General features: G+C 50.3%; 1 protein-coding gene across 11 annotated transcripts in view; it reads right to left on the bottom strand.

The window, feature by feature from the left end:
- KIAA2012 (KIAA2012 ortholog) overlaps positions 1-12819 on the bottom strand; it is a 98063-nt gene that overhangs the window by 45953 nt on the left and 39291 nt on the right. For 8 of the 11 annotated variants that reach the window (XM_077319176.1, XM_077319175.1, XM_077319170.1 and 5 more), the window contains 3 exons: positions 9204-9377; positions 7877-8008; positions 985-1082 (listed from right to left, as the gene is read on the bottom strand). In XM_077319176.1, coding sequence (XP_077175291.1) covers positions 985-1082; positions 7877-8008; positions 9204-9377 — 404 coding nt within the window. The remainder of the gene's footprint in view (positions 1-984; positions 1083-7876; positions 8009-9203; positions 9378-12819) is intronic. The other 3 variants (XM_077319169.1, XM_077319173.1, XM_077319172.1) reach the window with 3 other exon arrangements.

The following is a 12819-nucleotide window of genomic DNA, read 5'->3' as shown; positions in this document are numbered from 1 at the left end:
TCAGAGAAGTGGGTGTGGTCATGGGGGGGGCAGGACCCAGCCAATCAATCAGTTGTTTACCATTTCCATTGTGGAGAAAGAGACGAGGCCTGTACGGCAAAAGGGGAGGTGGGCTCCAGAGCTGTCTAGTGACGTCTGGGGCCATCTGAACTTCTGGGAAAGGCTGCAGAACCACGTAACCCCAGGGTTCCCAGAAGCCTGGTTTGGCATCTCTGCTGTAGGCCAGGGGTAGTCAAACTGCGGCCATCCAGATGTCCGTGGACTACAATTCCCAGGAGCCCCTGCCAGCGAATGCTGGCAGGGGCTCCTGGGAATTGTAGTCCACGGACATCTGGAGAGCCGCAGTTTGACTACCCCTGCTGTCGGCTTTTTCCTTAGATTGGGAAACTTCTGGCCTGTCTCATGATGCAGTGATGCCACACGATTGAGTGCCCCTCTGGAAATAAGATTGCAGTGTCACCCGGCACTGTGGCCCCATTTGTCCCTCCACCAAGCACCAATGGATGGTGGGGAGCATGAGTGGGGAATGCTCCACCCCTAGTGGGCATCTGCCCACCTTACCTCCCTACCGAGATTGCCAGCCAGGGGAGTCTGGGGATGGTCATTGCGCCATTGCGGTGTGAACCTGGAAACGACCGCAAGATGTTGGGGCAGTGCTGTAGGATGAATTTTGCAGGGTCATCTTGACCTGAGGGTGTCACTTTCTAGGTTTGTGCCTGAAATGATGTAGCAGCATCAGCACAACACTGATTTTTCCTGTATTTTTCCCAGCTTGGGGTCTGGGGGGGGCTGCAAGAGGGAGACGTGACAGCATCGGGGGGGGGGGGAGGAAAATGCCTGAGTGAGGGACCACCAGGGGAGGGAAGTAAAGTGGACTCACAGGAACAGGGACGTTAATTTGAGCACCAGTTTTCAGTGTACCAAAGACATAAAACACGCTCCTCCAGCCTTCACCTCAACATGAAACTCGTAAGGGAGCATTACCAGCGGCACCTTCTCATTCAGGTCCGGAGCAGAAGCGTTGGGGTCTGGCGGGCTTCTGGGGACTCCAGTTCGGTTTGCGAGGGATTCTGTGCCATCTGCTGCAAAGCAAAACCCAAGTGGAGAAAATGAAAACTGACAAATGAATGAAAGGAAGGAAGGAACTCTTGCTTAATTCCCCCTGAAGCTGCTCCTTAATGTACTAGCAGACCCAGCAAATTCTCTGCCTAACTCCTCCCATTGCACCGTCTCTGTCTAATTCCTTGAACTGACGACACGGATACCTTCGGAGAAGCAAAACCCTCGTGGCATCCGGCACAGACAGGGAATCCCTCTTCATTCCCATGCACGGCACAGAGGCAACGCTGAACGGTGGACTGTCAAAGGCTTTCAGGGTTGGAGTCGGCGGGTGGTGGTTGTCAGCAGGGGAGGGCAGGGACCTCCTTGGGGTGGTTTGCCACACAGTTGACCCCCTAAGGTGGCCTGGGGAACTGATCTCTGTCACCTGGAGGTCAGCTGTCATTCCAGGCAACATCCAGACCCCACCGAGAGGCTGGCCACCCTATGTACAGCCCCCTTGCTCACTGCAGCCGTGGATTTAAATTGCTTTAGAACAGCCATCTTCAGTGGGGGTCATAGGGCCCCTGCGGGGGGGGGGGGGCTGGCACATTTAATAGAGGCCACAGAAGGAAAAGGGTGAGGAGGGGAGCACAAGGGGTTTATGGGGGGGGCATAATAACTGATGAAATACCCTTTTGTCACATATTACGGCATTGCCAGAAAGTCTGACTTCCATCAAGGGGAAGAAAAAGAAATCAGGCCATCCGTTCCTTTGTGTGTGCTTGAATTAATGCATTCAAGGGGGGGGGGGGGAATGAACGTACATGACTCTCTTGGTTGAATATTTTAGAAATTTGTCTCACAGATATTTATATAAGGCAAGGTACGTTCAGTATAGCTCACCCTTAGCTTAGGCCTTTTTCTAGCCTAGCTCATTGCTCAAGCAGCCAGGCTCCTGCAGGGGCCCCTGGAACCCGAAAGAGCTCCTGAAACAGCCGCGGCCCAAATAAGTTGAGAACGGCTGATTAGGAGGAAAAGGATGCCACTCGCTGAACAGAGACTGGGGGAATTCTCCCCACTGCTGGGCACGCAGTTATCGAAAAGGAGACAGCATATCTCGAACCTTGCTATGACTACAGAGACACACCAACTCTTTGCCTGGAGAAACAAAGCCACTAATGACCCCGCAGCGTCCTTGTTATCTGTCCCCAGATTATATTGTTTGGCCAACTCTGTTCAGCGGAATGCACGTATCTGCGGCACCCAGGAATGGGGAGTAAGGCAGCCCTGCTTAAACAAAAGGAAGTGGGGGGAGGTGGGGAAGGATTTGGTGTAAACGTGTTTCTACTGGATTTGGGGAACCAAGGGCCATGCTGTGACGGCTTAATTAAATGTTAATTGTTTGTCAAGGAGTTCAAAGGTAGGTGCTGTGGAGCATGAAGAATCACGACTGAGCCGCTTGACGTATGCTTGGAGAGAGGGAACAGAAAAGCAGAACGAAATTTGGTTTTCAGTGTGACAGACGGCAGTGAGCAGCCCTTCTAAAGAGACCGTGCTAATGGGAGACGGAACGGTCACGGAAATGCCACGGGGTGGTAGACATTGAGCACAGCTACTGCATACTTTTATTCTTACCCTTAGTTGCCAAGAAAATAAAGAGTGAGAATGAAAGCTGAGCACAGGGTAAGGGAACTCTTGGATGAGCATGTCTTGTGTGGAAATGTTGCCAACCAGCTGGAGAGCGCCTGGGATTGCAACTAATCTCCAGCTGGCAGAAATCGGGGCCCCTGGAGAAAATGGCTGCTTTGGAGTGAGGGTCCACTGAAGCCCCTCCATGCCCCACATCTCACCCTCCTCAGCCTCCCACCCCCAAATCTCCAGGTTCTTCCCAACCTGGAGATGGCAACCGTAACTGGCAACCAGAAAGTACTATTAGCAATATGGGAAGCTCAGCACCCGTGAAGTCTTTTTGGAAACATTTGCGCCATGAACTCAGTATGAAATTTGCTTTAATAAAAAAAAAATCAAAACCTGCCCTAGACAGAGTGAGACCTTTTTAGTGGATTTCAAAGGGGGTAACCCCCAATCCCCTGAAAGACTGACAACATCTGTGGCAGGGAAGGAGATTTCGAGAGCCACTACAATTCCCATGAGCCCCTGCCAGCATGTGGTCCATGGACATCTGGAGAGCCACAGTTTGGCCACTGGACCAGGCTGGTTTAACCCAGTCTTAGCTATCCTTATTAGTAACTTCTCTATCCTGGCTCTAATCGGCCCTTCATGGCAACTAACTTTCTCCCTGTAGGTCAGGGGTAGTCAAACTGCGGCCCTCCAGATGTCCATGGACTACAACTCCCATGAGCCCCTGCCAGCATTCGCTGGCAGGGGCTCACGGGAATTGTAGTCCATGGACATCTGGAGGGCCGCAGTTTGACTACCCCTGCTGTAGGTAAGGGCTGGACGCTTATCCCCAGAATAAATGGCCGTAAAGGAGTCCAACCTTGTTCTCTTGCTTGAAACCCACCTGGCTCCCCCCTGAAGCTATCGTACAGATGGGTTCTCCATGCACGGTACTTACCCTAATGGGACCTGATAAGTGCAGGGCAGGGGCAGGATTTGAGCAGGGAGCTCCTTGCTTGGCAGGTCCCACCCTTCCCCCACCTTTACATCTATATCCATTGGCACCCAACTGCCCAGCATGGGATTAAGTTTCCGGCTGTGGCATCTCGGCCACATCCCCCTGCTGGGACTATTGTGGGGGCGGGGGGCGGGCGGGGCGGCTTTTGGGCCTGAGAGAGCGAGTTGTGGCAATGGAGACCCCCCCCCTCTAAAAGAGCCCTCCAAAGGCAAAGCATGTGCTAATGGAGCAGACCATTACTCTAATCCAGCCAACACAGCCAAAGTCTTGAGAGTTAATTGCCCGGGCAGGGCTGTCTCTCCGGGTCAGCTAGGCAGGGGGGGAGATCAAAGGCCCTGCTCTGTCCCTCTTCAGGGATTCAGCCTAAGCACTTCTTGAGGAGGCTTAAGGGTGCAGCACAAAGGCCCCCACCCAGTGCTTCAGTGGTATCCCTGCTGCCCAGGACGTCCCTCCAGCAAGCCCCTCGTGGAGGAAAGGGGACCCCAAAAGCAGCGGGACACGGAGAGAAAAACCCCACAGTGAGACTGTGTCCGTGCAGCAGATTAGGTCCTGATCGCCATTAGTCTCTGTGTGGTTTTAAGTCCCCGGACCACATGAAATTGGGCCTGGGTCAAGGGATCACAGGACACCAGGGGGTGTGCGTTGGGTATGGGCCACGCAGACGCGGGAAAGCGTGGGGCATCCCGGTGTGCTTTCCCCATCCTTGCAACACCCCCCTCCCCCTCCCTCCTCTCCCGCCCTTTTCAGAAAGGCACGTGAGGCTGCTGGGGGGTGGAATGGGGGGTGGGCCCTTGTGGCTCCCTACACACTGCCTTGCTTCCCACCCCACCATTTTTTTAACAGTGTTAAAAAAGAGTTATAACAGTGTTTTAAAAAGAAAAGTGTTTAAACAGGGTAAACAGAGTCATAACAGTGTTTAATTTTTTCCAGTGCTCCCTGCGGCTCTCTTGCACTCCACGTTGCAGCTGCGCCTTGCTGACCTGGAGCCTTGTGTTGTGGAGCACGGGAGAGCCCCAAGGAAGCATTTAATTAAAAAAAACTGTTCTGGAATTGTCATGCAAGAACAGTGTTTACATTTTTTTTAATGCTCTCTGTGTCTCTCCTGCAGCTGCACAGTGTGGTTCCACCTCGCGCGAGACACCACTGTGCTGTGCAGTCATGGGAAAGCCACAAGCCCCCCCCCCCCGCTCTCCTGCAGCTGCACAGCATGCCTTCAGGTTGGGGAGGCAGAGCTGGAGCACAGGAGAGCCACAGGGAGCATTAAAAACCCCCACTGTTATTGCTGTTTAAAAACATCCCAGCTCCCCTGGGATGTTTCTGCACTTAATTTGCATTTTCCATTGTGGATCTTGCTGAATTCAGATTGATTTGAACTCAGGTCTTCCTCTATTCCCCGCCCCCACCCAATGAGACAGAAAGTGTTCTGCACTCAATTGGGGAAGCTCAGAGCGGGAGGGGAGCCAAGCGCAGTAGAAGTCTCTTTCTTTTCTTAAATGGTGTGGGGGTGGGGGGTTGAGAGGACTGGAGACAGCAGAGGAGGGGGAAAAATCCAAGAGGCAAATCTTTGGAGCTTCTGGAGCGCAGTCACTTTAAGACAAACCTTGCAACTGGGAACCAGGAAGTCTTTGAACTGATGCCCTGGCCAATCAAGGAAGACTGCTCTGCTACAGCATTGGAGGCATGAGGCAGGAAGTTAATTCACAAAAAGCAGAGATCTGCACATTTAATGATGCCGATATTTGAAATATCGAAGCTTATATCCACTTCTGGATATTGCAGGGGAAAAATAGGGTCACCCTGGATCAGTCATGCATGTTGCACAGGGAAAATTTAAAGCACCCCAAATCAAAGTGGAAATCGAATTCAGTGTAGACAGCAAGGATTTATTTGGGCTGGCAGTGGGTAAAAAGCCCCATGCAGACTACACCCAGCACTCCACAGCGCCCCTCTGGGTCTGTGAGGGCGAGCCATGCGACGAAGTGCAGGAGAGCTGCAGGGAGCATTTTAATTATTTTATTATAGCGCTATAACCCTCTTTTAAAGACAAAAAATGATTTCAGACTTGGAGGGGGGCGCTTAGATGTGACAAAATGGTGCTGGAAGGTGATAGGGAGTTTATGCCATATGACTATGATTGGAAAAAAGGGGGGGGGGAAATACAGGTGGGAATTTTTCACTTCCTGTTCATTGGCTGCCTTGTGCAGGTTCAGAAATCCAGGATAGATGGGGGGGGGAGTGGGCCAAGGGCTCGCCATGCGGTTGTGGGAGAATATGGGGACAGCTATGCTGAGGCAAAAGACCGAGGACAGTGCGGCATAACAGCGGGGTGAGTCCTCAGTGTGGAAGAGGCCTGACTGGCCCTGCAATGGTCCTGAGAGGAAGAAGCAGCCCATTTTGGATGGTGTAGGGGGCCCAGCCTCCAGGTGGGGACTGGGAATCCCTGGAATCTCCAGGGATCATCTCCCGACTGCAAAGATTAGTTCCCCTGGAGGAAGGGGATGCTGTGGAGGGAGACCTGAGGGCCCTGGACCCCACTGAGGTCCCTCTTCTCTCCCTAAATCTCCACTTGTTCTCCACTTGATCTGACAGCCCCCCCCCTTTCCTTGCTACAGGCTGGGGGGGGGAGAGATGGCAACCCTCTATGGAGGTCTGGCAGATTTCTCCTGGCCCCTGGCAGGAGATCGGAGTCAGGGATGCCTGATCCAGCTTTGGGGAGGGAGCCTGGGGAGAACAGGGACCCAAATGGGGAACAAGGCCACAGAGTCCACCCTCCAAAGCAGCCGTTTCCCCCAGTCAGGAGATGATCTGTAATTCTGGGGAAGGGGGGAGGAAGGCCCTCCTGCAGGCTGGCATCCCTAGGTGGGACTCTGTGGCGGGACTGAGGTCCCTCACCTCCCAAAATCCGGCCTTTTCCAGTCACATCCCTCCCCCACCTCCAGGAAATTCCCACTTTGGAGTTAGCAGCCTCAGGGACTAAGTCTCGGCCCATTCGCTGTTGCCACAACATGCCAGTGAGTTTCTGAAGATGACGTCACCGTGCCTTGGAGAAGCGTAATGACTCACAGGAGCCATCTGAAGCACAGAACAGAGACCTGGGCAGATGATAGATGAGCTGCCTTCTTGGCCCTGATTGAATCCAGCCAATCCCAGCAAGAGGAACAGAAGAAAAGAGCAAGAATCCAGTGGGTACCTGGAAGACTAGCAAAATTTGTGGCAGGGCAGGGACTCACTTCTTCAGATGAAAAGAAGAACTGTTGGTTTTTATACCCCACTTTTCACTGGGCAATCGCCCTCCCTTCCTCTTCCCACAACAGACACTCTGGGAGGGAGGTGGGGCTGAGAGAGCCTTGACAGGGCAGCTGTGTGAGAACAACTCCAACAGGATCGTGACTAGCCCAAGGTCACCCAGCTGGCTGCATGCGGAGGAGCGGGGAATCAAACCTGGCTCTCCAGATTAGAAGACACAGCTCTTAACCACGACACCATGCTGGCTCACCAATGACGCATGAAAGCTCCTCCTCATAGACTCATAGAATAATAGAGTTGGAAGGGACCTCACGGGTCATCTAGTCCAACCCCCTGTACTATGCAGGACACTCACAGCCTTATCGCTCACCCACTGTATCCTGATACCCCCTTAAGCCTTCACAGAATCAGCCTCTCCATCAGATGGCTATCCAGCCTCTGCTTAAAAATTTCCAAAGATGGGGAACCCACCACCTCCCGAGGAAGCCTGTTCCACTGAGGAACCGCTCTAACTGTCAGGAACTTCTTCCGGATATTTAGATGGAATTTCTTTTGCATTAATTTCATCCTGTTTCATCCCTTCCTCCCTTGGCACATTTCTTTTTGTGGCCTTTCAGGTGCTCTTTTCTACTGTTGCAGTCAGACTAACACCCCCCCCTTGCTCTAGCAACCAGAGGAACTTTCAGCATAGTTTATGTATACACGCTTGTTCCAATGTGTCTTTCTATATAAAAAGGCACACATATGCAAATCCACATGAAGTACATGAATGTTTAAACGGATGGCCTCTTGCTTTTGACAGGAACTTGATCGTTCCCCCTGATCCAGAGTCTCCGCTAACATTAAGACACCGGTTGGATTGACCCGTGCATTTGGGCCGTCTGGTGTCTCCTTTCTATGTGCAGCTGGTTTCCTATCGACAAGTCGTTCCTGTAACATGGATGCTCTTACCGGCTTCAACTGGAGCAAATTCAAGACCTTCTGGGTCCCCCGTGGTTTGGGTGGATCCCAAAGGCAGCGGACAGACGATTTCTCCACCAGGGCCCTTCGGGAGACTGCTGAGGGGTGTGCTGCTGTCCCATCCTCAAAAACAAGAGGGGGGGGAGTTACGTGAGCAAGGCTGTGAAAACAGATTGCCAGGAAACAAATGCTAGGCCAGATGGGGCCCCCTGGAGTTCCAGCTCATCTTCAGACTGCAGAGACCAGCTCCTCTGGAGAAAATGATGGCCTTGGAGGGGGGGCGGGGGGTGGGGTGGGGGGCTCTATGGCTCCACCCCCAAAGATCTGGTACCCTCACCCCTTGCCCCCTGCTGGAGGGGACTTCCTTCTCTTTCTTACCTGGGCTTGGAGCCGTAGCTATTTTTGATGTTATGCAAATGAGTAAAATTTCTGCTCTTGTTACCCTTGGAGTCAGATCATCTTTGGAATTTGTTTGAACATCATTTTCTATTGGGGAGAGTGGAGGGCCGGGGATACTACACAAAGCTTCGGTGCTTCTGACTTTTTAACATTTAACCCAATAACTATGAGAAGAAGAGAAGAAGAGCTGCATTTCTGTTTCCCACTTTTTACTACCCGAAGGAGTCTCGAAGGGGCTTACAATCGCCTACCCTTCCTTTTCCTGCAATAGATACCCTGTGAGAGAGGTGAAGCTGAGAGAGCTCTGAAAGAACTGTGACTGGCCAAGGTCACCCAGCTGGCTGCATGTGGAAGAGGAGTGGGGAATCAAGCTCGGTTCTCCACAGAAGAGGCTGCTACTCTTAACCAAGCTACCATTCTGGCTCTCACATCACCAATTAAAAATGCTACCAGAAGCTTGATGTGTGAAAGCCTACTCACCACTGGGCATGAGTCTGAAGAACTTTATAGCCCTACATAGGTTTTGTTGGGCTTCATATAGGATGCCGTTGGATTATGCAAGGCCTTCAGTGTGGAAGACTGAGCAGAACTTAAAGAGTGTCCTGCAGGGGGCATCAGAAGTGATGTGTATTTGGCATAGTTAGGAAAGGGACTTCTTGATGATTTTCAAATTATCTCCTCCAGTGATCTGTGGGGCTCAACAGAGACTTCCTGCTCTTTTAAATATACTTCCTCCAGCTTCCCTCCAGAACCACTGTTGAACAACAGAAGAATGACTGCAGACAACAGTTGGACTGTAGGTCTCTCTCTCTCTCTCTCTCTCTCTTTCTATATACATTTTTTCTCTTCATAAATAAAATAATTTTATTCTTTAAGCAGCTCTGGTCTCTCTGCATCGTCAGACTCTGCCAATAATTACCTCTCAATTTTTCTTGCAGAACACTGTTAGCGAGTCCAACAGGTAGGTCCTTGCAAGCACCATCAGTGCTGATGCAGGTTCCAAAGTTAGCCTTTATATCATGATCACCTGGATCCTTCTTTCTGGTGATTGCTGGCAAAGGACCCAATGCTGAGACACCAACAGGGATGCTCTCTAAAAAAGGGAATACAAATGAAAGATAAAAAAGGTACTAATTTGAAAGCAAGATACGAAAGTAGCACAGGATGGGTGAAGTTTATCATCTAGAACAGGGGTGGCCAAACTGTAGCTCTCCAGATGTCCATGGACTACAATTCCCATGATCCCCCCCATGGACATCTGGAGAGCCATGGTTTGGCTACCCCTGATCAAGATGATATTTCTTTGCAAAAATGAAGAAAAAATCGTGCTCTATGATATGGTTAAAAGCTGGTTTCAGCATGAACTTTTGAGGCAGGAGACTGTTTTACTGGATCAGCTCAGCTCTCATTGGCTGACGTCTGGTATATCATGAACCTCATTGAAACTATTAAGATGTGTGTTTTGCTATTCTTTTTTTAATCCAAGGACAAAGGGATAAACATGCATAAAGGTAAAGGTATCCCCTGTGCAAGCACCGCATCATGTCAGACCCTTGGGGTGACACCCTCCAGCATTTTCATGGCAGACTTAATACAGGGTGGTTTGCCAGTGCCTTCCCCAGTCATTACCGTTTACCCCCCAGCAGCAAGCTGGGTACTCATTTTACCGACCTCGGAAGGATGGAAGGCTGAGTCAACCTTGAGCCGGCTGCCGGGATTGATCTCCCAGCCTCATGGGCAGAGCTTTCAGACTGCATGTATGCTGCCTTATCACTCTGCGCCACAAGAGGCTCTTAAACATGCATACAGAGCTTTAAAAATAAAATTAGAAAAACAGCTGTATTGAGATAGCACTAACCTGGATATGTCACCTGAAATAGACCTGTCTCCTGAATTTATCATGGGGGAAATAGCAATTCTAGGAGACAGAGCCTTGCGACAGGGACAACAAACAAGATTCTCTGACAATGTATACAGAGGGAGTATCTTGCCAGAAATATTAGGCAGAGGCAGTTCTTAAGAAATTAATAAAAATGGATTTTTATTGAAAAAGAAGATTAAAAGGTCCCTAACAACAAAGATGGGTATGATAAAGGACCAAAATGGTAGAGACCTCACAGAAGCAGAAGAGATTTTAAAAAGGTGGCAAAATTATACAGAGGAACTATACAAGAGCGAGCTTGACATCCATGATATCCATGATGGGGTAGTTACTGACCTGGAGCCAGAAATCCTGGAATGTGAAGTCAAATGGGCCTTAGGAAGTCTGAGCAACAATAAAGCCAGTGGTGATGACAGCATTCCAGTTGAGCTATTCAAAATCATAAAAGACAATGAAGTAAAAGTGCTACACTCAATATGCCAGGAAATTTGGAAAACTCAACAATGGCCACAGGATTGGAAAAGGTCAGTTTACATTCCAATCCCAAAGAAGGGCAATGCCAAAGAATGTTCCAACCTCCTCACAGTCGCATCAACAGGCTCTTTAGTTCCTCTTCACTTTTTGCCATTAGAGTGGTATCATCTGCATATCTGAGATTGTTGATATTTCTCCCTGCAATCTTGATCCCAATTTGTGACTCCTCTAATCCCGCCTTTCTCATGATGTGCTCCGCATACAAGTTAAATAGGCAAGGCAACAGTATACAGCCTTGCCAAACTCCTTTCTCAATTTTGAACCAATCAGTGATTCCATGCCCCTCCTCACTGTTGCTTCTTGACCTGCATATAAGTTTCTCAAGAGACAAATAAGATGCTCTGGTATTCCCATCTCTTTCAGAACTTGCCACAATTTGTTGTGCTCCACACAATCAAAGGCTTTAGCATAGTCAATGAAGCAGAAGTAGATGTTCTTCTGGAACTCTGGAACTCACAACAGGCTTCTTAATTAAAGAAAGCTTTATTGGAATGTACTACACGCAAAGGACTGAGAAGTCAAATCTGACTAGAGTACAGTTTTGCTTCTGCTTATCAATACATTTCTCCCGCTCAAAACTTGACAGTTCCCAAGGGAGGGGAGTCAGAGAAAAGACACATGTGTAAGAAAAACAGAAATACATTCTCATAGCCTTGAGGAGGTGACAACAAACCCAGGCTCAGGCGAGAGGCCACAACATGTGATAAGGTTACCAAAACAAACTATTCACTTTTATGGCTAGCAAGAATACAGGACCTGGAGCAACCAGGCGCCAAGCAATATAAAACAATATAACTGACATGGAGGTACTCAAGCTAATTTATGACAGAGATTCTACAATCCTGACATCCCTCCACACTAAAAAGACCTCCCCCGCCCTAGCCCGCATCTACAGGGCGGGGGCAATCAGGGAATGCGCGGTGGAAAGCTCGGAGGAGGCGAGGTGCTTTCACGTTCTCTGCCTCCACCCACTCCCTGTCCCCCGAAGGAAAATCCTTCCAATCTACCAAGTATTGGAGGCGACCCTTGAGCACACGAGAGTCCAATATTTGGTTGACTTCATAGTGAGTATCTTTATCGATGTAGACCGGCACAGGTGTAGATAACGGAGGGTGCCACACATCCGGCACAGGGGCTCGTCGCAGCAGGCTGGAATGAAAAACCGGATGTACATTCCTGTAAGTTTTAGGCAAAGACAATTCTACAGTCACAGCATTGATAAGTTTCACAATTGGAAAGGGCCCCACATATTTAGGACCCCATTTCTTGGACTTTTGCTGACAGCGCAGATTCTTTGTGGACAAATAGACAAGGTCCCCCACTTTCCACGCGGGCGCTGGTGCCCGTTTTTTGTCAGCCTGGGTCTTGTAAGTCTGTTTAGCCTCCTCGAGGCTTGAGACAATTTCAGGCCAACCAGCACTGATAGTTGCAGCCCATTTGGTGACTTCAGGAGCTTCGGTCGAACTTAGCTCCCAGGTGGGTGCAGCCACCAAGTCTGTCCCGTAAACCACTTTGAAAGGCGACACACCCGTGGAGGCATGCGCCCCATTGTTATAGGCAAATTCAGCCAGCGGCAAAAGAGCAACCCAGTCATTCTGTTGGTGGTTGATAAAACAGCGCAGGTACTGTTCAAGAATTTGGTTCACCCTTTCGGTCTGGCCATTGGATTCAGGATGGTAGCCTGATGTCAAGGCTTGCTCCACTCCTAACAGCCTCAGGAGCTCCCGCCAGAACTTGGCAACGAACTGGGGGCCCCGATCCGTGAGCGGGCGTCTCGGGATCCCATGTAGGCGTATTATGTGGGTCACGAACATCGAGGCCAATTTGGCCGCTGAGGGCAGGCCAGCACAAGGGATAAAATGGGCTTGCTTGGAAAATGCATCTACTACTACCCAGATCACTGATTTGCCCTGGCTGGGCGGCAAGTCCGTGATAAAATCCATGGTGACATCGGACCACGGGCGGGAGGGAGTGGGCAGGGGCTGCAGCAACCCCCGTTTCTTTCCTCCAGCAGGTTTGGAAACAAGGCATGTGGGGCACCCCTGCACGTACTTCTCCACATCGGTCCGCAATGTTGGCCACCAATAATGTCTCCTGACCAGGTGCAGAGTTTTCACAA

Source organism: Paroedura picta, chromosome 2, assembly GCF_049243985.1.
Source record: "Paroedura picta isolate Pp20150507F chromosome 2, Ppicta_v3.0, whole genome shotgun sequence".
Lineage (NCBI taxonomy): Eukaryota > Metazoa > Chordata > Lepidosauria > Squamata > Gekkonidae > Paroedura > Paroedura picta.
The sequence above is the reverse complement of the archived record's forward strand: the minus strand, read 5'-3'. Positions and strand labels throughout refer to the sequence as shown.